This window comes from Hirundo rustica, chromosome 2 (genome assembly GCF_015227805.2).
Source record: "Hirundo rustica isolate bHirRus1 chromosome 2, bHirRus1.pri.v3, whole genome shotgun sequence".
Classification (NCBI taxonomy): Eukaryota; Metazoa; Chordata; class Aves; order Passeriformes; family Hirundinidae; genus Hirundo; species Hirundo rustica.
Window position 1 is genome coordinate 26,039,218 of NC_053451.1, and position 27,290 is coordinate 26,066,507.

At 40.6% G+C, this 27,290-nt stretch overlaps 2 protein-coding genes across 7 annotated transcripts in view; both read left to right on the forward strand.

Moving 5' to 3' along the window:
• Window positions 1-17,580, forward strand: part of SLC22A15 (solute carrier family 22 member 15) — a 38,654-nt gene extending 21,074 nt beyond the window's left edge. Inside the window, exons 7-14 of one of the 3 annotated variants that reach the window (XR_005699490.1) lie at window positions 95-235; window positions 975-1,060; window positions 2,510-2,630; window positions 3,531-3,603; window positions 6,145-6,333; window positions 9,280-9,362; window positions 9,495-9,609; window positions 16,444-17,580. Coding sequence is in view for 2 of the 3 variants with exons in the window: in XM_040056007.2 (XP_039911941.1) it covers window positions 95-235; window positions 975-1,060; window positions 2,510-2,630; window positions 3,531-3,603; window positions 6,145-6,333; window positions 9,280-9,362; window positions 9,495-9,507 (706 nt within the window). In the remaining variant the exon portion in view is untranslated. Of the gene's footprint in view, window positions 1-94; window positions 236-974; window positions 1,061-2,509; window positions 2,631-3,530; window positions 3,604-6,144; window positions 6,334-9,279; window positions 9,373-9,494; window positions 9,635-16,443 lie in introns of those variants that run through there. The other 2 variants (XM_040056007.2, XM_040056008.1) reach the window with 2 other exon arrangements.
• Window positions 10,120-27,290, forward strand: part of MAB21L3 (mab-21 like 3) — a 36,433-nt gene continuing 19,262 nt past the window's right edge. For all 4 annotated transcript variants that reach the window (XR_009207558.1, XR_009207557.1, XM_058419376.1 and 1 more), the window contains exons 1-2: window positions 10,120-10,255; window positions 25,767-25,875. Coding sequence is in view for 2 of the 4 variants with exons in the window: in XM_058419376.1 (XP_058275359.1) it covers window positions 25,828-25,875 (48 nt within the window). In the remaining 2 variants the exon portion in view is untranslated. The remainder of the gene's footprint in view (window positions 10,256-25,766; window positions 25,876-27,290) is intronic.

The window sequence follows — 27,290 nt, forward strand, 5'->3', positions numbered from 1 at the left end:
TAGTTTATAGTGTATTCTGCCAGACCAGTGCTTCGATTTGGCAGGCAGTGTGTCATCTCTGATTTCATTTTTTTTTTCCTCCTGTTTTTTGCAGGTTTGTGTGCAGCTTGGTTTACTACGGTCTTACCCTTAATGTGGGTGACTTAGGCGGAAGTATTTATGCCAATTTAGCCCTTTCAGGCTTGATAGAAATCCCAGCATACCCAATCTGTATTTACTTGATTAACCAAAAATGGTAAGTATGGAATTCATTAAGCCACTCAGGGTTTCCTCATGACTTTTCTCAAAGGTGGGTTTTCTGTGCATCACATCTCCTAGCTTATATCTGTTGTGTGGGGGTTCCCACTTCAGTGTGCAAGTGCCATTGATTTATCTCTGCTTCCAACAGCAGTTTAACTTGTTTTCAGTCTCTCCCCTAACGGTGAGCCGTCCCTGTGGCTGTGCGGGTGGGGTTGATGCGGCTCGGAGGAGCCTGTGCTGCTGCAGGCTAACACTAGATAGCGTCCTTCCCAGCGCTGCCCCGTGTTCCCATCCCTGCCCGGACGGAGCTATCCCGGCTCCGCTCCGCTGGCGCTGTCCTGCGCTCTCGTGCAGTAGCAGCACCTGTGTGAGCTGCTGCATGAGCAGAGCAGATGTTCAGCCTTTTCCTGAACCATGATACTCTATACAATGTTTCTCAGTAGAATTTCCTCCCAGTCTCTCCTCTGCATCTCCTGAGGAGGTTTATAAATGTCACGCACAGCGTGCAACCCCAAATCCTAGAAATGGCCAGCCGCTGGATAAAGTTGGCACTCATTTTGTTAAGCGTGCAGCAGAAGCTTGTTTAAAAACGGTGTGAGAGGAAGCGGTGGTGGGAGATGGTATTCAGAATTCCCAACTGCAAATAGAGAGTCAGTGTGAATTCAGAGGGTTCATTACTTTGCAACCCACAAACCTAGTGCAGAGTATAAACCTTTGTTATCTTTGCGTATCAGGTTTGGTCGGAAGCGAACGCTGAGTGCGTTTCTGTTCCTGGGAGGATTGGCTTGTCTTATTGTCATGTTTCTGCCTAAGAAGAGAGGCAAGTATTTTTCTGTTTCTGGAGTATGTGGTAAAAATTAGTAAAAGCAGCATCCTACAGTATAATAATTCGATGGCTGCTGGAAGATTAGGCTCATACCACATGTGAGTCTCAATTTTTGAAGCTGGAGAAGCCAACTCAATAAAAGAATAAGCAGTAACCTCCCTAAAACCCTAGAACAAACTAGGGTTAGTTAGGTTTGGATCTGAATTTTTGCCTTTGGATTCTTCCCTTTACTTCTATTCACATCAGTTGCTCCTTTCCAGTATATTTGACATAATCCCAATGAGTGATATTTCTTGTGGTATCTCCAATAGCTAGATGATAGGTTAGTGTAAGTAGCACCCGTGCAACTTGGATGTATCTCTCCAAGTGGAAGATCAGTGTCAGAAGATCTGAAGAACTGAGCAATGGAGCAAGTTTCCATCTTTGCCACAGAGCTGTGTAATGTTCAAGAGTAGTGTGGTTGTGGTATTAGTAATGTGGCCACATACAGCTCAGAGAGCATTCTGATAAATTTCTGAATTGGGGGATCTTTAAGAAATGTGAAATTAAACATCTTTTGTGTACAGATGCACTAATGTTAATTTTCAGATGACAGCAATTTTTCTTTTTAAAAACAGACAGATAAATTCACCTTGCTTGTAAGATCTATGAATGTATATTACCTTTCATAAAGTGAGAGAATGTTTCATATGCTTGAACAGTGATTCAAGAAACTAAACATCTATGACAGAGTACAGAATTTGCTCTAGATGGCAATAGGTCTAATAGGTAAAGCTTTTTTTTAAGGGGTGCAACTCAAGTTTTCAGAATTATTCCAGGTGCTAGAGCATGGAATGTTGGAAGTATTTGGGTTTGGCTGGTACCAGTCATCAAGTATTTTTTGCATATCATTCCACACATAAGATGTGAAAAGAAAGGACAGAACTGTGAGACCTGAGGAAATCAGCTGTGTACTGAACTGCCCAAGTCAGGCAAGGGTGAAGTGCCTTAGGAAGTGAAAGGGCTCACTGGCTGGAGGGAAGCACCTGTCTCCTTCACTGGGCATGAGCTCTGATTTGCCTGTTAAAAGCAAATAAGCACTGGCTGTTCTGACAAACTAAGCTGGATGGGAAATTTGGTATGATTCTTTACAGCATTTTCCTTTAAAAGTAGTAGAATACAGAAGAATACTGTCATACTATAGAAATTATAATGAATAGGACTCTTGTTAAATAAAAAAAAAAGTACTCATTTTGGAAAATGTATCTGTTATATTCTTCTTCAATTTTCTGATAGAATTAATTTAGTATTTAATTAGTGGTAGACCAAAAACGCTGAGTTGTAGCTTCAGCTTTTAGATTCTTCACTAGATTCCTTTTCACACCATACCACTGTGTGATTGAAATGATGAGAGGTGTATTGGAGTGCTCAAAAGCCTCACAAGGGTCACATCTTCTCTCTCAGATACTGGAGTGTTTGCAGTGGTGAATAGTCGCTCTCTGTCTTTGCTGGGAAAACTGACAATCAGTGCTGCTTTTAACATTGTCTACATCTACACATCAGAACTTTATCCCACAGTCATCAGGTAACACAAGTTCATTTTAAGTCATTTTACTGGTTCTCTTGCATGATCATATTTCATTTATCTTTTTTTTTTTTTTTCTATTAACTGTAGGGGTTTTTTTAATTTTTCAGTTACGTATGATGATTAGATGTAGTTTTACATCTGAAAATTTCTTCCCTTATCTTCTCACTCCCTCTTCCATCAAATTTGCAGTGTTCTCTTCAGCCTAACCATATTTTAATGTAACAGTAAAATAGACTTTTAGCTGCTTGGCCTGCTTACAACTCCCCTTGTACCAATGAGAATAACTATAGAGAATATATAACTAATGAGAATTGCTGATATTTCTTTTAATGAGTGCTTTATAAAACCAGACAGCTCTTATCATCATACATGCCTAACCTGGAGCATTGAAGATGACTGGTCAATAAGCTTTGTAAAAGTGACTTGATGCTTCAAAGGCTGTGTGTGAGCAACAGTAAGGTTTCACTCACTAGAGGCAGAAGTACCCACTGCTTGTGCTGACAGAGCAGACAGGAGCTTCTGCCATATGGGTGGATATGATGGTCAGCCACCAGTGAAACTATACCGTGGTGTTTTTTATGAGTGGGTACATCTGATGATAAGTAGGAGTTGAATAAATGTATTTGGCCAGAGTTTCAGACAGAGGCAAGATGCATGAACTGGAATCACACTTGTTTTGCCTATTTGTGGATGTAAAAACTCTGAATATAAAGGGGATTTTGCTCTGTTTTAATCATAAAAACATTTCATCCTCTCTTGGGATGCTTTCAGCTACATTTGACTTTTCTTTGCCAGTTAATGTGCTGAGGGTCATGACTGATGAGTCTTTTTCCTTGCGCAGTACCACTTTTCAAAAGATTAATTATGGTTTGTGTTTTTGTTTTTTGTTTTGAATAGGAATGTTGGAATGGGTGCCTGCTCCATGTTTTCCCGTGTTGGTGGAATCATTGCGCCTTTTGTCCCTTCATTGGTTTGTCTGAACTTCTGTTACGTATATTTTTGGTTGGTGGCTCTGGTGTATCAGAGGCTTACAGAGATAGGAATGTTTGGGAAAAATTTCATATATAAATTAAGATACATAAATTGCCTATCTTAACAGTATCATGGTAGGCCAAAGGCATTGCAGTATTGTCTGTGTGATTAGACAAAACCTGAGCATTATTTAATTTAGATGGTATTTTAGCTCTGTAGGAACTTTGGGACCTAGCTAGTGGACGTTAAAATATAATAATTTCAGATCACCAAGATGGTGATACAAATTTTAAACTCTGCACAAGCAATAGCAAAAGACCCGTGGGGGTAAAATAACTAATGCAAAATTAAGGATATGGGCTCAATAACTCATATTTTTGGGAAAAAAGTTTGTTTTGAAATGTCAGTGCACTTCATTAAATATCCATGAGTTATAAATACCAGCAAAGGAGTTCATCTTGGGGATGATACTGCTTCTTTCCCATGCTTAGAGTGTTACGTCTATGCAGGTAAAAAGTGTGCCAGTTTTTCCCAGCTGTTTGCTGAGGCCCAGTGACAATTCCTTTAATGTGACAGATTTCATCTCAGGTAATTTTCCTCTCTTCCATTTGCCATTTTGCATGTGAGGCAGAAGGTTAGCAAAAGGGCAGGTGAGCACAGGGATGCCTTTTAATCTGCAGAATGGAGCACTGGGCAGGTGAGAGCGTGAGCACCTCTGGGGAACAATAGGCAAAGCCAAGACTGCTGCCAGTCTACCAGGTGGATTTAATAGGCAGCTTTTATGTAGCAGTTGGGGCATCCATTATATTGTGGCTGCCAGAGATTTGATACTGCATGAGACACGAATCTTGGATCATAATGTTTTTGAAGGGGTTCCATGAAAATGAAAGTAGTTCTGGTTGAATAACAAATGAACCCTGACTTGAGAAAATAATCAATTATTTTTGTGTTTCATAATTTCTTCCAGTATTTTAGCCCATTTTCAGTGTGTTTTGTCTGGAGATCTTATAATAGTAACAATAGAAGTTAACTGCTGAGATGAGATGAAATGTTGGTCATTTATTTGATCACAGCCTGTAATTTTCCTCAATTCAGAATTGTTCTCTACAATGTGAGTTTTTGAAACAAACAGCTAAACTCTTTTCCCTTTTGTAAAATAAGCCTTCTTTACTGTGAAAACAGGGACAGGCATCAAGGAGGAATATAAACCTTGCTTGGGCTGTCACAGGTGATGCTGTGAATCTAAAGCTCAGTTGAAGCTAAAACTAGCAAGGAACATAAATAGGGATTCTGTCAGCTAAAGGAAATCCAGTGAAAATGCCTGTTGATGAATGGGATGGGCATCCTGTTGGTGGGTGACTAGGAATAAGCTGAAATACTTGTTCTTCAGTCTTGAGAGACTATGCTTGAGTCCTGTACTCTGCCTGTCAGCACAGCTGAGGAAGCAGAGGGCCAGCAAACAGTAGGAGCAGCAATAGGTTCAAGAACACTTACAGCTGAAAGATTTCCATTCCATGGGGTAAGATTCTGTAAGAATGATTGTGATAGTGAAGCAAGTGTTCATGATCTGTGATAAACCACTGTTGTAATGAAGGATTACTGGTAGGTGTGGGAGGAAAAAGGCTAATCCTGTGTATGTCCTCCATATCAGAAAGTGGAACCCAAGTATTACAGGCTGAGCACCTCTGACTCAGTCTGTGGCAGGAGTGAGCCATGACCTCCCAGAGTCTGTTTATAAGCATGTGAAGGCAGGAGAGGTAATTGGGATCAGTGAACATGGATTTATTAAGGACAATTCCTTCTCACCCAACTAGATTTGATTTGATAGTCAGCCATTTCATCATGGAAGGCAGTATGGATGAGGAGAGGGAGGAGAGCAGGGAAGGCTTTTGTAAGGCTCTTCACACTATCCCACGTGGTTAGCATGTGTTTATCACAGGTTTCGGCTTGGAGGTTAGATAGGAAATTTGGAAAATAATGTTTTTAGGAAGCTTAATGCAGCCTGGAACAATCTACTTGGAGGAGAAATCTCCATCCTTGGAGTCTTTTTGATATTTGATTATGTGAAGCAGTGATTGACCTGATCTAACTGGGGCTGTAATTGTGATTAGGGTAGGTTGGCCCAGATGATTTCAAGAGATCTCCAAGCAGCGTGTCTGTGTTTCTGCAGTATCTATTCCCTACTACAAAGGGATATTGCATTTGTTAAAATGTTATTAAAATGTTAAATGCATTAAAATGTATGTATGTTAGAGGCAATAATTGACTTCAAATTCAGCAGGTTTTTCTTTTAAAGTTCATGACAAAACCTGTGGGGTTCTAATAATTTTGACAAGATACAATTGACAATACTGGTAAAAAAAAAAACAAAAACAACCAACCAACCAAAAAAAGCCCCACAGCAGAAGGATTGGTGACTTCTGTGCTAAATAGGAACACAAACATTGCCAGGGGGAATGATTCTAAAGGCTAGGTCCTTTAATATGCAACATGAACTACAAGGAATCAATCTGAACCTAATTCTGTTATTTTTTTCCAGAAATCTGTACAGTGGTCTCTGCCTTACATTGTGTTTGGAGCAACTGGTCTGTTGTCTGGGCTCTTAAGCTTATTGTTGCCAGAGACCTTAAACAGCCCTTTGCTAGAAACTATTTCAGACCTGCAGGTGTGCTCCTACTGGAGGCTGGGTGATGAAGCCATGTCACTGCAAGCCCTAGATGGCTCACAGGTATGCTAATTCCTTTTTCCTAGTACTTTTCTGTTGTGTTTATTTCAGCTGTCAGCTTGAATCTGCCACTCTGAATAGATTAGGATAGTGGTTCTTGGCCTGTGGAGGATAGGCCCCAAGGAGAAGATAGTGTAGCAACCCTAGCATCACGTCTGAAATGTTTTCTGGAAATGTAGGGTGAAATATAGCTGGATTAATTCATCCCTTCAAGGCCACAAGCTTGCAACATTTCCCTTTGGGATAAAGTGATGTGTGTGCATCTCTAATCTCTGATGGCTGCAGTGTGCTTCAGCCAAAGCTGGACACTGAAGCTTGAGAAGCCTTAGATGTTAACAAACCCAGCCTGTTTGTGAAGGGCTGCTCTCAAAGGCAGCACACTGCTTCTGACCTGCCCCAGCTGTTCTGCAGTGCCAGTTACCAGGTCTGTCCTAGACAGGCTCTGAATGGGTTAAAGCCAGACTAACCTCTGCTCTCTCTCCCACTATTGACTGGGAGATGAGATTCATTGAAAACATTGGAACAAACTCATTGAAAACTCCCAAGTATAAGCATAAATAAATGTGGCAGCAGGATGTTTTTTCAGTGAGGTTTCCTTGAATTGTGTTTTTCAGATCACTTTATTTTGTTAAACTCCTGGACACCTCTCTAGGTGAAGGTTTTTTGACATGGTTACTTCTTTGTGAATGAAGTGGGATTAGAAAGAAGTAGCTAGAGAGCTGGGAGTGGGTGTTTGAATTTGGGTAAAGTTTTAAAGTTTAAATCCTGGTCCCAAAACTTTAAGTATAGAGGGACTTACAGAAACAGAATAAGTGGTCAGAGAACTTGAAGGAAAACTCATAACAAAAGATGTTAATTGCCCCATTAGGCTGAGATGAGACAGGATCCTTTTAACACCTTTATTTTCACGTGAATGGTCATTGGTTGAGCACACTGAGATTCACAGGTAGTCATACTTACTGTCACAGAAATTACATACTTCTAGAATAGGGACATTTGCTTCCTATCAGAAGCTTCAGTATGTTGCCTTGTTTGCCAAGTTTAGCTGTAATTGTTCTTGATAGGACGGCAGAGTTAATGACCCTTGAAGAAAGGCTGAGAAAGGCAGCCCTGTAGCCATGAATTTTATACTTCAGCTACTTTACCTGCTTAATTTATAAACATTTTCAACCAATGTGTTATGGCACCACATTCTTGCTGGCTACACAAATCCATCATATATGTTTACATCAGCTGTTATTTTGGTAATTACATTATTATTGCATCTTAACTGTGCAGATGGTTTACCAACGAAAGCAATTTTTGTAAGCAGTGCAGGTGTTACAGCAGAGGTGGGCAGTCACATTTTTATCTTCTTTAACCAACTACAGTCAGTATTACCCTTGGAGGTGACGAGTATTGTTTGTTAGTATTCCCACAAATTGGTTTGCTTACGTCAGTCCTCTCAGGTTTAAATCTTCTTTGCTTGTGCTTCTGTAGGCTTCTTTAAAATCCTGAACAGGACCCACAAAAGGGGGCGTTGTTCCAAATGTCCTTCAGGAACATTTTGCCCAGATGGATTAAAATTACGGAATCCGAATGAGAAAGTCATTGGTTCTGGCCTTAACTAATCCTGTAACTTCAGTGAGGTTATATCTGGAATGTCTGTGACGCATTAGGGATTTATTTTAAAGCTCACAAAGAAAATGCTGATAAAATGGAAAGCTGTTAAACATTAACCCTATTTGACAAGGCCATGAAAGGTCTTATGAAGCTGTTGTGAGAAAGATGTAGAATTTATTTGGCATACCCTGAATTCCCCCTGTGGAATCCATTGTCCTTCTGTACCATTTTCAAGATAACATGTGTTCTGATTGCCCACAACCGAGGTTTTCTTCCTGTTAACATACATGGATGTGATATTCAAGTTGGACAGCATCCAGTGATAGCCTGACTTTCCTCAAATAGTTTTAGAAGTCTAGAAAAAAAAGCCTTGCATGATTCCCTTTACATCTTCTGACAGGTCGCAGTGCTCAAACTGCTTGAAATTCCTTTGCAGTTAACACACATTGCTGTAGCAAAGCTCCTCTGAAGAGAGATCTAAAGCTACAGATTTTGCTTGCCTGGTACTGTCAGTCAGGAGCACTATTTCCATTTCTCTATTTTTCACCCTCTCTCTCACTGTTCTCAGCATATGACTAGACAGGCAGAGGTCTTGGGATGGATGCAAGCATACTGGGGAAAAAAAATCCTAAATAATCAAACTAGATGGAGTTTATACTATCAGGAGAACCTTTTTAACTGGAATCATTTTGTGTCAGTTCCATGGAAAAATGCTACACTGGCCAAATAAAAATCAATTAGCTGTAATTGTTGACTTTATTTGGGGTATGTGGTATAAATTAGGTTGTGGAAAGAACTCTGACTGGAGTATAGGTATGCCTATAATAGGGATTTTACCTTTGGAACATACAGCGTGGTAATGGTTTTTCCCTTTGCCATAACACTTCCATTTAGTATTGCAGGGGGAATCTTCTTAATTCAACTTGTACAGTAAAATGTCTGTGCTACCCAAGGAAAAGTGTTAATTTTGGATGGAAAAGCTTTACCTAAACAAGTAATATGTGTGTTCTGACTAGGCACCTTAGACTAAATTTAAGAAAATTTAGTAGATTACCACTTCAGAACCACTCTAGCCAATCTCTCCTGCCTGTATTCTCTAGCGTAGTGGTGGAGCAGAGAAAGTCCATCCACTACAACCATATGTCTTTTAAAGATGCTTTGAAGAACCAAGGATTTAAATCTGAATTCACATGTTGTCTTTTACGAAGTTTTAATACAGTGGTTTGACCTGTGTTTTTTTACTTTTTCTCTACCAGCATTCCATAGAAGTGTAATGGTTCACGCTCGTGTATGTTGATGTTGATTTAGTGGCTTCAGTCTAACTAATGGCTTTTTTTTTGCTTCTAGTCCGGAGACAAAGACAGCTCTACAGGGAGTGGAAGTGAAGATGAGGAGTTCTATGATGCTGATGAAGAGACTCACATGATCAAGTAATGAAAAGAAGAAACGCTGGCCTATTCTATGCGTCTTCTTGCCCACTCAGCCCAGCTGTATGACAAGTACTGGGGACCTTGCTTGCCAGGCAATGTAATTGAGCAAGTGCCTGTGTTTTTCCTTACTAGGAGAGGGATTTGAGTACTGTTCAGACTGATGACATCACTGATGCTCTCCATTCGAGGCAGCCATTCCAATTCTTGTGGTTCAGAATGACAGTGCATGGACTGCATTTGAAGCCAGGTGAGACAGCAAGAGTGGGATGATGTGTTTCAGAAGCCCAGGAAATAAACTAGGCTTGGACAGGTTTGGACAGATCATCAGTACACGTGTGTTCGTGTTTTGTTTTTAAGGTGGTGGATTTTGTTTCAGTACAAATTGGTAAACTTGGAAACAACCACTGTATTTTTCCATAAGGGCAAAAGTGGCCAGAGAATGTGCTGTGTGTTACTCCCATGGGAACAAATGGCTGAAATTGTATGTTAAAATGGCTTTTGTATATTCAGTAGAGGAGAGGCAGCTGTGAACAAAAGGTTTCTCTGTGTGCACACCTGTGCAGAGTTACAGGTGCAGCTGGTTAGTCATGAGCTGGGCTTTAACTTAGTGATAATTGGGAGGCTGAGAGGAAGGATTGCACAAAAGAGCAGCCACAAAGCCTGCGGACATAAGGAGCGTTACTGACTTTTTTTCCTTCTTTTCATACACAAGGCTTTTTCTTGGTCTCTCTTGTGCTTGTGTTTGCCACATGTTGCCCACATCTCAGCATGGCTGTTTACAGTCTTGCCTACTTTCACCTTCTCCTCACTCTGCCATAACTATTGAAGCTCAGCTACTTCTCTGTGGAGTGAAATAATTCTGTGATGGATATAATTTCCTGGGTGTAAGAAAGGTGAGGTATTTATCGTATACCGTGTGTGTGGTGTGTTAGAATGTATAGCTCACTTTTGTGGACCTATCTGGGTCTTTATTTCTGGAAGAGGCTTAAATCTGAAGTGGTGAAAGGAACTGTGGAGTGCTGTTATATTTTGGGTGTTAATGTCAGGAAGCTGGTGGTGTTTATTTTAAAATCTTCTGCATAGCTAAGGTTTTCATTTAAAAAGAAAGCAAATCTCTTTGGACTTTTTTGGTTACTTGATGCTTTTTAATCAGTGCTCAAGCACTTAGTTACTTGACCTTGTTAACGAAAACAACTTCACTTTCCTGTTTCACTGAACTTTCTGGAAGTGCTTCATTAGAGGGATATGGAATCCTGAAATATGAAACATGAACATGTGAAATGTTCCAACTGCAAAAATGAGGCCTTACAAAGATTCAGTTTTCTTGATGACATTGTTCTTCATCCTCTAATCTGTGGCTTTCTCTTTGTTAAGATTGGTTTCCATAAAATGTTCGTCTTCCTGCTTTGAGTTCCTAGCAAAGTGCCACACAATGGCAGCAAATATATTTCAAGCTCGCGAGCCATTTTTGCAGATCTTAGAATTATAAAAGGTTTAAAAATATCAAAAAGCTGCTGAATATTTCCTGGTTAAACTGGGAAGTTCCTTTACTTTGCAAGGAAGTGAAAGTAAACAGCATCTGAAGTTTGCAGGTAGCTGCTTGAACTTTGTTCACTGGGAGCTGTAATGCTGAGCAAAGTGCAGCTGCCCTGGTTGGTGCAGAGGGCAGCCCAGAGTCTGCAGTTTCACACATGCAGCATTCCAGTTGGGTCTGAACTTGATCCAGGTGTTGACTGTGAGCAAAGTTGGGAACTTCAGTCCCTATGGACAGTCTGTCAATATTGTTGTGATTTTTGCCTATTTTATGAGTGTCGCTGGAAGAATTCTCACTCATGGTCTTCACTATTTTTCCCCCCCCCCAGGCTACTGAGTAGTCGTTGTAGATGTGGCGTTTTTAAACCCAGCTGGGTAGCGTTTCTGCCTTATTTGGCCCTTTTGTGTGTAAGAAAATTTCACCAAATAAGGTACTCAGAAATAGCTGGAAAAGTTGAATCTATTCAAATGTTTTTAAATTATTTACTCACACTTTAATTTACGGACAGCTGGGAAAATGACTTTTTATTGCTGATGGCAAAGCAGCAGTAAGCCTGGCAGTATAAACATGTTGTCAAGGGCCAACAGTTGTTTTTCAGTGTTTGTTGCCTTTGTCCCTCTTTGGGTGTTGGGAGGCATAAGTCAGGAACTGTCATTATCTGCTCCTGGCAATCCTGTCTAATGCCACAAGAGCCTCAGTAGAATTTTCACTAACAGTAGGATGCTGTAATAGTTCTGGTGGAGAAGATTACTCTTTGCAGGACCTGAGCTAGATTTTGTGAGTCTTCAACTAAAAATTAAATTTACCTCTCCACTGATGCACTTTTATATCATTGGTACACGTATGTAAAATTACAAAAAACGGGAGTGAAGACAAAAATAGCTTTTTTTTTTTTTTTTTTTTTTTCATAGGAATTGCTGCTCTTTTTTTAACCTTAAATTTGTCTGTTTTCACCTTTGGAATTTGGAAGGGAATATTTAAAAAGGAATTTTAAATATCTTCCATTGTTACTTTCCCATATCAGTTAATTTAGAAAGTTTAGAGGAGAGAATTCCTGCAGGAGGAGCTTAGCAATGTAGCATCAGACTTTGCTCTCCAGCTTTGTGTTCTGAAGTTCAAATCCATCAGGTGCATTAAGTTCCTTTTCTGAGGCTGTTCATTTTTAGTATGAGCTGTCCTTCCGGTACAGGAACCTGTAGGATCACTTCTCACCCATGATGTGTAATGCTTTACAATATTGAGATAGTTGTATCTCAGTGTCTAAGTAGAAAGTTTGCCATAAGGAGGTACTGGAAAGCAGAGGATGCTGCAGCACTGGATACATCAGTTTCCTGCACGTTGTAGTGCTAGGAGTCTGAGGCCAAGGTTCTTACTGGGGTTTAGTGCAGGATGATAATCTTCTGCTGTGTTTTTTGCTAGAGTAGCCAGTACTGTTAGCTATTTTCATGTTGTGCAGGCACTAAGATACCACTTTTCCCAGGATGGAATTTCTTCTCTGGATTCCTTTGGCTGTGGTATTTTTATTTTTTCACGGGTATCTCACTTAGTGGGACTGTGCTAGAGAGAAGAGAGCCTTTCCTATGGTGCTGATTAGCCAGGTCTCAGCAGAATCCCAAACATGCCTCACCTACCTGGGGAGCTCACAAGTGATAAGGGAATACAGCTGAGAGTGAAGGAGAGTGGCAGGTCATGTGAGGCAGCTTGGAGGAGAATGAGCTGGATGAAGTGGAAAAAAAAAAAAGGGGATTCAGCTGAAACACTTTTGGGCAAGGGTAAGGGAAAGCACAAAATAGCAGCTGTTGGGTAGAAATACCCTTCTTGTTCCTTGTCTTGACTTGAAGCTTCTGCTTTCAGAGCTAATATTGGTTCCAGGATATCAGTTTCATAATTTCCTTTTTAATGTCTGCTGTCTCCAGCACTGTCTCGTCAGTGATGAAACATTTCTTTGGATCAAAATAAAATGTGGTCTGCCTCTTTTCTTTTGGACTCAGCTTCTTTATGAAATGCCATTGCACCAAAATAATTGAAATTGGAAAGCCCTGTTTTGGAGATTGTTGTATAACTGGTCATTATGGCTTAATTTGCCAGCTTTCCTTTAGGACAGGAATATTAGAATTATTTGTTGTGTTTGTTATACAACGTCTTGTGAAATTATACTTCAGCCTTCTAAAAGGATTTTGCTACGTGGCTCTTCTGGCTGAAGAGAATACAATACGTGATTAGACAGGCTGATTTTTTTTTTTTTTTTTTTTTTTTTTTTTTTAATTAATTTCTCCTGAAAACAAAGCTAGTTCTCTCTACTTAGGAATTGGGAAAGTGCTGTTCAGAGGCCCTTGACATACCAGAAACTTAGAAGCTCTGTGTTAAAGGAGAGCCAGGGATGACTGTGTGTTCAGGTCAGGATGCTGAGTGAAGAACCTCTCCAGAGACACCTAACTAGCATGGAGCAGGCTGTGGCTTGTTTCCACTGCAGTTACAGTCAAGGCTTTAAGGAGTCCCACGCCCATCAGCTCAAAGCGTGCAATCCATGCCAGCGTTTCCAAACTGTGTGCATGTTCTGGGGTTAGGAGGATCTCATTTACAGAACCATGGGGAATGCAGTTGAGTCATACTTTTTACAGTGTATTTCACCTAAGCATATAAAAGCATTTTGCAAGAGAATGTTTTTCTTGTACTGAGGAAAAGGGGAAAGTGAGGAATTTTTCCTGGAGTATGTTAAAGGGAACATTTGAGCTAAAACTTTTGTTCCTGAGTCTTCTGAATGCAGATAATAATCACTGCATGCAGATTGGGTTAGTATTTTGTTTTGGCTGGAGGTTGGTGTGCTGTTGATCCCTTTTCCCACCCTGAGAGCTTCTCTGGTACATGCTCTTTGACACAGCTGAATCTGTGACTGCAAACTGAGAGCCTTGCAGTAAAGATGTCAGAAAAGCCCAAGAGCAGTGCTATCATTTGATGGTGGAAGTTAGTCTGGCCTGACACAGTGCTTGTGTCAGAAATGTCTGTATTCAGCTGTTTACCAAACAGGAGACTTAGGATCTAGCTGTATTTTGAGTCTCATTCATTGTATCTTACTGCAAGATACATGTTAGAAAGACACCTACCTAAGAAAACCTCTCTGGCAGATCTAAATGTAGAATTGGAGGGTGAACAAGTTTAAACATAATTTTTCCACCCTGTGTATTTTAATATATTTTAATTTTATGTAGTCTGTTGTAGCCTTCAGATTTTCCAGATGCTACTTTTATTTAAGGTTAGTAGAGCTGGGTAAAACTTCTGCCCATATAGTCTGAATTTTCTCATCTTAACTTTGCTGCTATTCTTTGTTTCCATCATTCTGAAAAATGCTTCTGTATTGCCTAAGAGGGAACAGATTTATTGTTGTTGTTGTTCTATTTTGAAGTGCCTGTTTTATAAAAGTGGTCTTTAATTTCGTCAGTCAGTTTTATATGGGACTATGTGTAAAGTAGCATCATAGAATTGGATTATGTAAGTGCCAAAGACAGTTTTTGCTGGAAAGCAATAGTCAAAACTCGTTCCAGCTGCCTTCATTTAGAATTTATCCACGCAGCCTGCCAGAACTGGTATTTACAAGCATCCCTGAAACTATGGGGACAGAGAGTTACCTTTGTTTGCTTGTCTTTCGTTGCTCAGTTCACTTAAGTAGCTTTTGTTTCTGAAAAACCAAAATAATTAAATGAAGGATTGAAGTGTTCCTTTTGTAGAACATTTCAGAATTTATACCACATAGCCATTACAGAGAAATTGCAGAAGCTGTTTGATTCTGAGTTGCAAATGCCAAAGTTTACTCTAAGGCTGATAAAACTTGGTTAAAACCTGCATGCTGGAAGTTGTTAGTTCATTCATCAATCTTACAAATTAGCATTGCTAGTAAGCAGTTTGCCTGGAGCTTCATGTAATCTAGCAGGTTTTTTATTAAATGCACACTCTGTTTGAGGCCTTGCTAAATAATAATGTGTGGATTTTAAATCCCTATTACAGCTAATATTCACTGCAAGTCAGCCTTGTCATGGCTGCATGTCTATCAGCAAAAAAGCAGGTGGATAAAACCTTATGCAGCAAGGGCTGATTAGGCCCAGAAGAAAGATTATTTCTTTCAAGTCATTCTCTGCTGTGTGTACAGAATAAGGGGAGACCATGGGGTGTATACAGCAAGATTGCAGAATGGACTATGTTTAAATACTTGCCTGCGCTCATTCACTAAAGGTTTCTAGAGGAAATCTGTCTTTATCATGCATGTCACTGCTTCCCACCAACACATCTGAGATGCTCATATTATGCCTACTTCGTCAGGAGCCAGGCAAGAAGTATGTTGGTAAGAAAACCTTTGCCAGCGTTGAAAGTTGTATTTACTTAAAATATCCTGGGAGAGGTATCTGGTACATTATCTGGTACATCTGTCTTCAAACAAAACGTTTTTAAATTATGGAAGCCTGATTAGGAGACAGGCATTTCTGATGTTAGTCTGTAGGAAAAATCAGTTTTGCAGATACTGATGGGTATCTGCAAACTGGTATAGAGCAAACAACTGTCAGGTGATTTGTGATGAGAGTTGTATATGCTTTGATTTCAAGTATGCCTCTAAAATACTGGTTTCTAGTATTTGATCCCTTTCACTCTTCAAAATCCAACCCAAATTTTATTTTGTTCTTCTTATAGTTTGAGTAATGTGGAAGTGTGAAGTACATTTTTCATACGGATACTTTTATTGCACTACCTTTGCTTCCTGAATCAAATAGTATTTTGATTTTTTTAAGCTACCTCTTTTTTTTTTTTTTTTTTAATTGTCAGTTTTGTATTTAATAGATGTTGAGGAAACTACAGAATATTTCCTTTTTTTATTTGTGTGGGAATCCATGACTTAAAGTCCTCAAGTCATCCTTCCCTTTTAAAGATTTTGTCAAAGGCCTTTTACCTAAAACTTCCAAGGAGCATCATAATTACACAGTCAGAACATGGCTTTTCTGTATATATTGTTTGCCTTTAAAAGGGACAGAAAGCCCTTAAATTCATACTAATGTCAGCTGAAGACATGACTTTTCAGGGGCAGTAAGTTTTGAGTTGGTGGGGCTTTCATCTATTTAATTTATTGCCAGTTAGAGTTTTTTGGTACTGCTTTGGTATTGGAATTAAAAATAATGGAAACACTTAAGGAATATACTGCTGCTTTTCTCCAGACACTGGTCTTCCTTCTCTCTCCCCATGCCATCCTCCAATTCCTTGGCTGCTCAGTCCCTTCAGCAAGGCAACAGGCGGCACAGGAGACTGGGATCAGTCTGTTGTGCTTCTGTTTATTCACTCCTCTTTGTTTCTTGTTCCGCCGCTCTCTTGTGGGTTTCATCACCAGCCACAGTCCCTTTAGAGTTGTAGCTCCTTTTGAGTCTACTCTCAGCCTGTGCTGAGGCTGATTTTCCTTTGGTGTTTCTCCTGCTCAGCTCTCTCTCAGTTTCTCTCGTGCTGGCATGGGCTTATCCTTTTTTCTCATCCTGTTGTGGCACTATGATCTCTTTTTCTTGGCATTTACAGGACTATCGTAGGTCAAGTAACTGAAACTCCTAAGGACATAAACAGACATTTATAGCCAAGCTCTGTGTCTGTGTGCATTTACATCCTTGCTGATTTCAGAAGACAGAACTTAGGCCTCCTCTTGACCAGAGGACCAGCCAAAGGGGTAAACTATTTTTTTTTTTACTGCTCCACCTTTCATCATCATGAAAACAAATCACTGTGTAGTCTCTGTCCTGTAGAGTTCTGCATTGTTTTCTCATTCCTGTTTAATTTGAACTAACAATCAAAAGTCCTTGCCAGCTGAGAGCTGAGTAACAGGAAATTGGTAACGGGGCAGGGGGAGCAGATTCAGTTCAAAAATGAAGTTGTATATAGTTGATGTGTGTGTACTGTTGAGTATTTAACTTGGATTAATGGAATACTGAGTGTTAATGAGCCTTCCTGTGTTAAAATGAGGACTGATATATTGCAGAGGTACCTTCTCTTCTTTAACTGTATTAGTGTGCTGTTGTTAACTCAGAGCTGTACTGCTGGAAAGTCTGTAGAATACTTAATCTGAGAAGTCACAACTGAAGACAGCATAAGCTTTTCCACAGTAGACCTTTTATGGTGATATATTCATATGTTCTGTGAACAGCTGTTGGGTCCATCTTTTTAAGATGTTCTTTGCCATAGGTGAGGGGCCATGTTGAAAATGTTGAAATATTCAGAGTAATTGCACTTATCTATTCTGTTTTCTTAATGTATTTCCTATGCATACTGCCTTACCTGTATGTATTGTACTTCACTGGAGGTAGGAAAAGTAAATGTCAGGTTCTTAATTTCCAACATGTTAATGAGCTTTTAAAATAATTCTGTAATACTAAATATTTTCCAGTGATCTCTGTCTGCTAAGAGAGGGTGATGATGGGTAAACCCAGGTGAATTTAGTCAAAAGTTAATATTTGTGGTCTTAACTTTCTCTTTTAATTTCTGAATTATTTCAATAATTTTACATACCTCTTTTAAGAATTTTGTAGAGGCTAACCTATGTTAGTAAGACAACTTCTGGGTGATTTGTAACAGCTCTGATACTGCCTCTGACTCGTACAGTTCGTCCAATGTCTTTGTAACTTATTTTGTGCCTTTTCTTCCCCTGACACAAAATGTCTCAATAAAAACAAGTTCTTTTGCAACACCACAAATCTATTTTATTGCACTGATTTTTTTTTTTTTTTTTTTAACTTGCCTGACCCTTTTGTTTTGTTTTCTGGAGGGACATGAAGCTCTCAGAATAGAATAGATATTTCTAATGGACTCTGCAGAAGAAAATTGACAAGGTGGAAAGCAGGTCATTTTGGAAAAGGCAGTGCTACAAAGCGCCTGGGAAACTGGGACTGTCAGTACTAATCAATATATTCCACCATATCTATCACAAATCATTTCTAACAAAAACTGGCACCAGTGGAATGTGAGAATCAATTTACTACTGGCTTTAGTTCTGTTGATTGATGTTGAAAGACTGGAAACACTTGGGGGGGTTTAGCATAGCAAAATGTCCGTGGTGGTGTTACTAACACGTACTGGGGGAGTTCCCATGAGCTCTAGTTGTCTCTTAAACACCCCTTCTTAAAGTGGGATGCAAATGCACAAGGCCATAGTCCCTGTCCTCAGTGCTCCTGCCAAAACATCTCGTCAGGGAATGGCAGAATTTGGACATTTGTCTTCATTACCTGGCAATGAGGTAGTAAATAGCTTGACCGCATTTCCTGTCCCTTGTCCAGTGGCAAAGAAAATATTGTCAGAATCTGGACAAAGTGACTGTGGGGATTAGGGATCAGTGCTCTCTTCTAAACTGCCATTTGATTGTTTCCTCTGCCAGCCTTTGCTTTGTTAGAGAGCGGTTCATGGAGTCCCTGGTAGCAGAAACTGAATAACCCTGTGCTCCTGTGAATGCTGCTCTTCCCTCCTGACCCAAACTGGCCCTCTCCCCCAAGACAGCTGGCAGCATTATTCACCTCATTTCCCATTTGAAGCACATCTGCCCGTTTGCCTCCCTCCACGAAAACCCAAGGAGCAGAGAGATGGCTTGCTCCCTCATGCACTAGCCTGGCCAAGCAACCTGCTCTGCATATTCCCAGTGGTTTTATTCCACTATTGTTCCTCCTCCCCCTGCTCTGCTTTCAGTGCCCTTAATCTGCATTTAACTAGTTCTAGCCCTGGATCTCTGTCTCGTGGCCTGTCACTGCCTGGAGCAGATGCAGCACAAACGATTGACCCTCTCCCTTTGGCACTTTGGCTTTGACTGCACAAAACAGCCAATAAAGTGGAAAGGGCTGGGCAGCTCATTATGGGAATTAGCTTGATGCTGTATAGTTTTATGGGTCTGAGATGAAGGAGGAAGTGTTTGCTTAAGAACGAAATTGCTTGCTTGCTTTCTCCTGCTGCCAGCTCTTGAGGATGACAAAATTTCAGAAGTTTTAGACTAAAAGAATAGCATATGTATTAGCCAGACATAGCTTGGACTGGAGGCTGTTAGCTCATCTTCCAGTGGCTGAAGCTGGAGTGTGTAGCTGTGCAGGTCACTATCTGATCTGTCTAGAAATTCTCTGAAAAGATTTACCTGAAGCTTCTGCAGAGATTCTGACAAGGCTTGTTCTCACTAGTTTGCTGATTATTTTTGTCTGCTTTCTGGTACTTACATCCTAATTGTAATAAAACCCAAATTATTTCTCCCTTCTGCTGGAGCTCTCATTGTACAGTAATTGTTCCCTCATGGCAATTGTTTCCCTCTGGGCCCATGCATTGCAGAGTCACAGTGACTCTCCTTGACTTTCTTCCCACACAAAAATCTATTGGCAAAATCTTCCTTTGATCTTGCTTGCTTCTTCAGCTTCTCCTTTCCAGCCTCTCCACAGTGTCATGTTAGCCCTGGGACACAAAACAGTGTCCAGGTTGACATATCCTAAGGATCACCTGGGAAGTTTGGTATCTTTGACCTTTGTGTATAGAGTGGGAAGCTGAGGAGTTTGATCAGACAGCTTTTATAGTAGATTGGCAATACTGCTGAGCAAGATCATACAAAAACACATCTACTTTTCATGTGGTTCAGACAGAATGTGGTTGTCAGCTGCCTTTACTCTCTTAGGGGCTTTTTGTGGGTTTTTGGTTGGTTTGGGTGGGAGAGGATGGGGGTTTTGCGTCTTTCTTTTTTTTTTTTTAATCTCACCCTCTTTCCACACAAGTATTTCTTCCAGCACTCTAAAATAGCTCCCGTGGACCTGACCAAGCTTTTTTGGGCCTGGAGACCCTTCTCAGTTTCCTTGCTCAAGCTGACCTGTTTGTTCTGCAGTGATTGTACTTTGATCAAGACAAGGCGATAGATGTTACGGGTATGTAACTGTTATTGGCCTGTGTGATATATGAGATCTCGTTTCTAGCTCTGGCTCCAGTGAACTCTTGTACATTTTTTATTAGTCAGTGACTGGATGAAGCACATAAACAGGGATGCCAGTCTGAGTCTTCTCTCTCCCAAGTGAGTTTGTGTTGGAGTGACGATTCTCACTTGGCCCTGGTAATTTACTCAATTTGCTTCAAACTGCCGTGGACTCAAGCAATAAGTTCTGAATTGGGTCAATTTGGACACAACAGCAAAGTGTAAAAATAATACAAGCTAACATAGTGCTCTGAGAGCAGTCATGAAGAAGAATACCAGCTCCTGGAAATGCAGTGATCAAGTCTCATTCAGCCCTTCTTGTTGACAGAGCATCATTGTAAACATGCTTCTTGGTTTGGCTCTTTTAAATCTTGGGCTTGGTCTGTCTGTCCCAAGTTACTGTGCCTCTAGATTTAAAATCCTTTTATTAACACCTGAAAAGAACCAGCACACCTATGCTAAGATCAAAAGTGAGGCAGCTTTTTCTCACCCAAAAAGACTTCCTGCGCTAGAAGTTTTCCCAGTTGCACTGTGCTCTGCCAAAGGCATTTTTTCCAGATACTGTTTTTCTGACTGTGTGTTTAAATCACTGGTATCAAGTATTTCCTTTTTGGCATCCAGGCTATTTACCTAAGCATATAAATAAAAGTACTGGAAGGCTCTCATTTTTTTGGATGTTGGCTTGCAGGTAGGTTTTCAAGACGGTGGGACATCCTGATTGAGACAGTAGAATAGTAGTTGTAGTTTAATGATGGATAAAATATGGAGGAAAAATATCCTTACAAATGCTAGGAAATTGTCTAGTGGAATATTTTATGTTTAAATTATGATGCACTGAACTTACACTGTTTCAGTGAACTTTCAGAGGACAGTATGTGGATTCAGAACTCAAAATGCCAGATTTCCTGCCCGACATCTCAGTAAACTCTCCTGGAAGCGTCAGAGCTGATGCAGGCAGGGCTCCCAGCCTCCTGCTTCTCCTGCTGTCTTCTGAGCTGACCATTTTAAAATTGGAAATTTCCAGATCCTGAGCATGTCACCACACTGGGTCCCAGTGGTGTTGGCAATACTAGGAGCACTGCTGTATGATTTATGTTTGCTGCCCAGTGGCTTGATGCTTAACAGCAGCTGCAAAATGGACTGGATTCTGATGAATTTCCTCGTTGAGCCTGGTCGGTGGTGGGTAGCAGCATTATAATCTCAGCCTTTTTCAGAATTTCCCACATCCTCAGCTGGTGATCCTGGAGTGATCGTTTTCTTTGGAAATACGACACTGCAGTCTGAAAAGATTCAGGTTGTAAATAATTTTGGGTTTCAAATCTCTTCCCAGGTTAAGAGAGCTCATTTCTAGCAAAAGCTATCTGCCTTTTTCTGATGTGTCTGGTATGACCACAAATGGAAAAAAATATATCAGGTTTTTATAAACCACTGGACCTGATCCAATACTGTGCTTAGTTTGGAAAGGATATAAACCTTTAGCTTGCATGATATGAAGTGCAGGCCCAAGGCTAATGTGAGAACGTGTGGCAGTGAGAACAAGCAGCATAGGCATTCGGAGCATTTCTGAGCCTGCCAAGTATTGATTGGTAACGGGAGGGAATGACTGGAGAAGCATTTCAATTTGGCACCCATATGTGATTCTGGTGCTGTCACAGTGAATTAGTGGGACTTTCTTTTCCCTGTAGTCCATCCCAGGCTTTTGTCATTGAAGTATCCCCTTTGTAGTATCAACTTGTTAAAAGACAAAGTGGAAAAAAAACCCCCAAATAAATTCCCAGAACTTTTGCCCCCAAAAAGCCTGATTATGTTATGCTGCTATCCTCTGAATGGAGGCTGAACAGTACTAACGACTGTCACAGTATAAATGTTGTAGAGGATTCAAGGTACAATTACTCATTTTGCACAGTCACTTAATCCACTAATGGGGAGAAATGGGACAACAGTTTAAGAAGGCAAGAGAACTGTCAGAGATTATTAAATCTGTTGGGATCATTTGGTTTAGTAGTCTGTCTTGACCCAAGTACATGCTTCAGCTAATGCAACAGACTTAATGCCTCCGGTAATTAGAGCAAGAAGAGATGGGTCATCATTAGCAACTAGAAATTCAGAGTTGTGTTTCATCTGGAAGGCAGCATCTTCAACAGGGCTTATTTGTTGCCACTGCAGATCATCTGTGAGTCACAAGTGGTACATTGGACTGACTCATTTATGTGATTTAGCAGAGGCTTTTTAATACATGCTCACTGTTCCGTATGAATAGTTTTTCTAAATAGTTGCCCAACAGAAAAAGGCACAATATTGGACAACCCTGTGCTGTTAATACTACTGCTCTTATTTACAAGATGTTGGTGATTTCTTTATTGTTGTGCAGTTCACAGTTCAGATTACTTTTGATTGTAGGTTTGAAATGTCTTTGTCATATCTGTGAAACTGAAGAGTGAGGAAAGGAAAGCCAAGCAAGCATGGAAAGCATCAGTAATTGGCATTTTCAGAAGTTACAAGAGCCAATCTAATACCATTCAAGGCATATATTCACAGAATACTTTTACAAGGGTTTCACAGATCCAAAATCATACTCAATCCTGCCAACAGCATGAATGAAAATGATGTACTATGGATTCAGTGTTTTTGCAGATACTAGGAAATTCTAAATCCTCTTCAAAGAGTACTGATAAATAAATGAAGATGTTGGTACAAAGGAAATTAACCACAATTTGTGATGTGGGCACTGAAATAATATAAACAGGGTTATGAAATACAGCTGAGTCATTTCACATGACCTTATGCAGATCAGCAGGCATGGAACTGTGTCTTGAGAAGACCAAGGTATTGAAGTGTGGCTTGAAAATGCTTGAGAGAAACTGAATAAATCAATGGATGCTCATAAAGCAGAATTTGGGTGTCTGTGGTTGGCTAATTAAGTATGTGATGCTGAAAATCTCCTCAGGAACACCACCAAAGAGAGAAGAAAGGTTGCAGTGCTTCAGCAAGAACTGTCTGGAGAAACTGTCTCTCAAAAACATGCCCAGACCCCAGCGGGGGCTTAAGGCACTTGTAACAATCACTAGAAAACAAAGGGATTCAGAGGCATCAAAAAGACAGCTGTTCTCAGTGTGGATGGGAATCTCCTGAGACACAAGTATACTTGGGAGTTTAATTTTCCAATTTAATCAAGTTCAAAAGCTCAACAGTGCTCATGTCCATGATATCTGATGGATTGTGAGCTAACTAGAACGGAAGAGACCTTTTGTGGCTTTGTCATCCCATGGTGGCCTGGCTTCAGCAGAGTGCTTTTTATCTCCATGAAGCTATTGTGAGCTTTTCACAAAAGGATGGGTCATCTGGTCCAGCCTCCCTGCTCAAGCAGGGTCATCCCAGAGCACATGGCACAGGATTGCATACAGATAGTTGTGGAATATTTCCAGTGAGGGAGACTCCACAACCTCTCTGGGTAACTTGTTCCAGTGCTCAATCAGGGCCATGTTTAAGTTCTTTCTCATATTCAGATGGAACTTCCTGTGCATCAGTTTCTGCCCATTGCCTCTTGTCCTGGTGCTTGAAACCACTAAGAAGAGTCTGGCCTCATCCTCTTGATGCTCTCCTTCTTTCCTTCTGTGCTTCTCGAAGAGTGAGAAAAAAGAAATGGCCATTCCTCACTCCTTGCTCATGTGCCTGGGGAATTGAGTTGTTGTAGGCTCGGAGGAAATATTTTCTCAGGAGATTGTGTTTATCAGCCTTTGGAGCTTGGATCCATCTCAGATTTTCTCCACCTCAATATTACTTTATGCAAGCTCTGTCATGGTAGAATGTTCCTGAAAAGGACCAACCTGATGGAGGTTTGTCTGCAGTAACACTACATCAGCTCAAGTAGACCTCACTGGAGAAGCCTGAATTTTTCCCACTTTGTGTCTACATCTTTTATCTACGCAGATGTTCCGATTTCTGCACTGTCCCTTCTCTTGACTTCTTCCTTCCCATGCAGGTTTTTCCCTCATGGCCATTGTGTGCCTCTACTTTTCTGCTGTGTTCTGTGCTATCTGGTCCTCATATGACAAACACAAGTTCTTGTGAGGTCAAGACTGGCTGCTGCCTCCCATACCACTCTAACCTATATTTTGCTGGTAGTGTAAAATCCTTTATCAGTTGTAGTATTTACTGTCAGCCAAATAGCACCCTTCCAATCCTATAAATAGCATAGGTGCTAATGGATTGGATGAAAATAATGGATGGATTATAATAATAAGGATTATGAACATAAGGTATGTTATTATATAAAAGGAAAATGACCAAGAGCATTTCTTCTCTCTGCCAGCACCATGTCTCTGGACAGCTGTTGTGAGGAGAGACCTTATAGGTGCAAGAAAGAGACCATTAATCTCTCCTTGCTTCATAATACACAATGTCTGAGGTTCTGAGTATTAAAGTAGTGTGGGGTGGTGTCAAGAGTGTTGAGGAAGTTGTCTGCTGTATGTGCAGCTGACTGAGGGGGCACAAGGGACTTAATATTTAGGGGCATGCTTTTAATGGAATCTGACCATTTAAAAGGCTAATTCTCCTCTCTTGTACACTCTGCTTGGATATATTCCCATCCAACCTGCCCCTACAAATTTCATTCCAACCTATTGTTCCGGTTGTCTTCCTTCTTTCAGACCCTGCCTTTTATCTGGCTTCCCCTACAGAGCTCACATAAGCTGCTAGCCCCTCAGAGGAAAGGTAGCCAGTAAGTTTTGAAGTGAGCAACCAAGAAAATCTTTTTTAGTGCCCAATTCTAGTGGAAGCTGGTTTGGGAAGTAAATGCCTACATGTTTTTGTGAAGGAGTCCTCCAGTCCCTCAGCAAAAATGCAATGGCAGAGAAAGGTTTGCTCTGGAGGTGCTGGGGAAGCAAATGTCCTGTGGGTATTTGTGCTCCAATTAATTACTTAAGTTAATGTACTTCATATTTGACTTAATGAAGGATAACTAGCAACAACAGTGCCTGAGGTAGCTCCCAGTGTCCACCCAAGTGCTGCCTTTTGCCAGCTGCTGCAGAGGCAGTAAATTGGTCAAAGGGATGTCAAAGTTCATTTTCCAGGGGGAAATAGTGATGTTACTCAAAAGTGGAGTGTGCCTTCCTTAATAAGGAATGCTTAGCAGCATGGGATCTTATCTCTGTACTCTGTCACTCCCTTCCATGTGCTGATGTAACCTTCTTGCTAAAAGCCACCAAGCTTCACTGGATCAATGAGGCCTGATCAATTGTTTTTGCCTCTGAATCATCCATATGGGGTTGTTAGCTGAGCTGCTGGCAGAAAACGAGAGGCAGCTTTCTCTCTGTTTACTGTAAAGAAAGCGAAGCAAGCTACAGGAGGGGACAGGCTGCACAATATTTACTGTCAATACAGCTGGAGAGAGAGGAGATATAAGGAGAGGGGAGGAGAGGAGAGCAGGGGCTGCAGACTGCAACCCCAGTGAATGATCAGAGTGTAAAAATACCCATGCATTTTCAGAGGGAAAGAGAGTGGATTAGTCAACAAGGAATAACTGAGACCGTTTAAGAAAGGGTGTAGTGAGCCTAGCGAGGCAGGGATGTATTAGTGGCATGCAGAGTAATAATGCTGTGCATGAATGTACTGGAGCTGCACTGCAATCTGAAAAGCACTTCCAGATCTTCCCTGAGACAGAGCAGTTGCTGGGATGTTTTTGTGTATGCCTGCATGCGAGATCCACCATTTAAAAGTAATTAGATGAATAATAACAATTGAACTTAGAGAATAATATTTGGAGCTAGTTTTCCGAATGAGCTGGATGTCACCGTTGTAGCTCAGACCAGAAAAGGAAAATTATTAAAAATCTCCTCTTACTCATCCACAGAGGTATTAGGTGACCTGAGGTTCACAGGGCAGGAAGGCTCTGAGCAGCTCTCTCTGCGTGTTCTTCTACTTCCAGAGGCAGGTGAACGAGTGAAGAGCGAATTCACACTTTAAAGAGCAGCGAAAACCATCTTGCCATGAAACCATTCACAGATGAAGATGTAGAAATCTACATCCAGAGCAAGGTAAGACTTTATCTGACCAGATTTTCTGTCTCCCACACTAGGTGTTGATTCTGAAGGGTGCCAAATTTGACAGTTAGTTGCTCGCCTGCTGTCTTCATTTCTAAGATAAGATTGGGTGAAGTTTCATGAGAACTGTATTTCTAATGAGATTTCTAGGTTTCTGTTGCAGAATCTTATCTGCTGGTAGCCTAATTTTTCAAGGCGCTTGTCCTCTTCTTCTAGGTATCCTGAATTTTTGTTCCTGATCTGGAATTCCAGATGTGAGACTAGCTGTACTTGCCAGTATTTAAACCTAAGGAAAGGTCCTTGCCTCTCTCCCTGTCTGGTGGTCTTGGCTTGACTGAAACAAGACCGACACCAGGCATTGCCTCTAAGAAAGATGTTGGAACTGCAGAGGCAGACTAATATTGTTAGAATTCAGTCATCAGTCTATCACCTCAGCTTAGGATGCTTTTCCATATACCATGATTAAAATAACATGTCTCATTAGCACATGCAGACTGGAATCTCATTTTCTATTTTGTAAGATATTGCAGCACTCAATTTTTCCCCCATCATGAAATGAAATAAAACAGAATAAAATCCTCTGTGAAACAATACTGTTTAATAAAAGCTGTAAGTGAGCCATAACATTTTTTAAAGCTGACACGTTTCATGGCGGTACTTAGCAAGATCCTGCTTTATAGTCTGCTTTCCCCAACAAAATACCAAAGTGACAAAAAATTTCAAAATCAGGAAGTGTAAGGCTTTATTTTCTGTAAAGGATCACATATTCTAGTACAATGAAGGTGCTGGTAAGAAAGACTCTTCTCTATTTGTTTTCTCTATGGAAATGTTTTGGTGGCAAGTATGAGAGTTCTCATAGAAATATACCTTCTTCAGGCATGCAGTGTTGTGCACAGGAAAAGAGCTCCATGAGAATCTGTTCAGTGAGCTATAACAGCGAATGCTTCTCTGAAGATTTAAAAAGCAGAGCAACAAAGGAGGGAACAGAGGGAAGCCATGCACAGGAAGATGCTCATATGACAGCCTTTAGTACAAGGAACAGAAGCAGACTGTAGTTAAGTGAGGCTCATAGTTGCCAGTATTTTAGGTTATACTGAAAGTCTGTTTTCTAGCAGCTATCCAGCTCTGATGGATTCTTAGTTTCTGCCTGCTCCTGAGTCTCTTGTCCAAGAGATGCTGCCTAGCCTTCAGGCAGTTCATCTTGTCAAATGCCGCCTGTTTTTGGAAATAGGTCAACCACCTGGTGCAATGAATCTCTGTAATACCAGAGATTCCATCCTTAAGCCACTCATCAAAGTAAAAATTAGAATGCGTATGGAGTGGATGTGGCTGGCTAAATAAGTGAAAACCCAAAATGTTCTTAACAGTTCCTAATAAATCCCAATCCTGCTTCCTTTCCCCTTAATTAA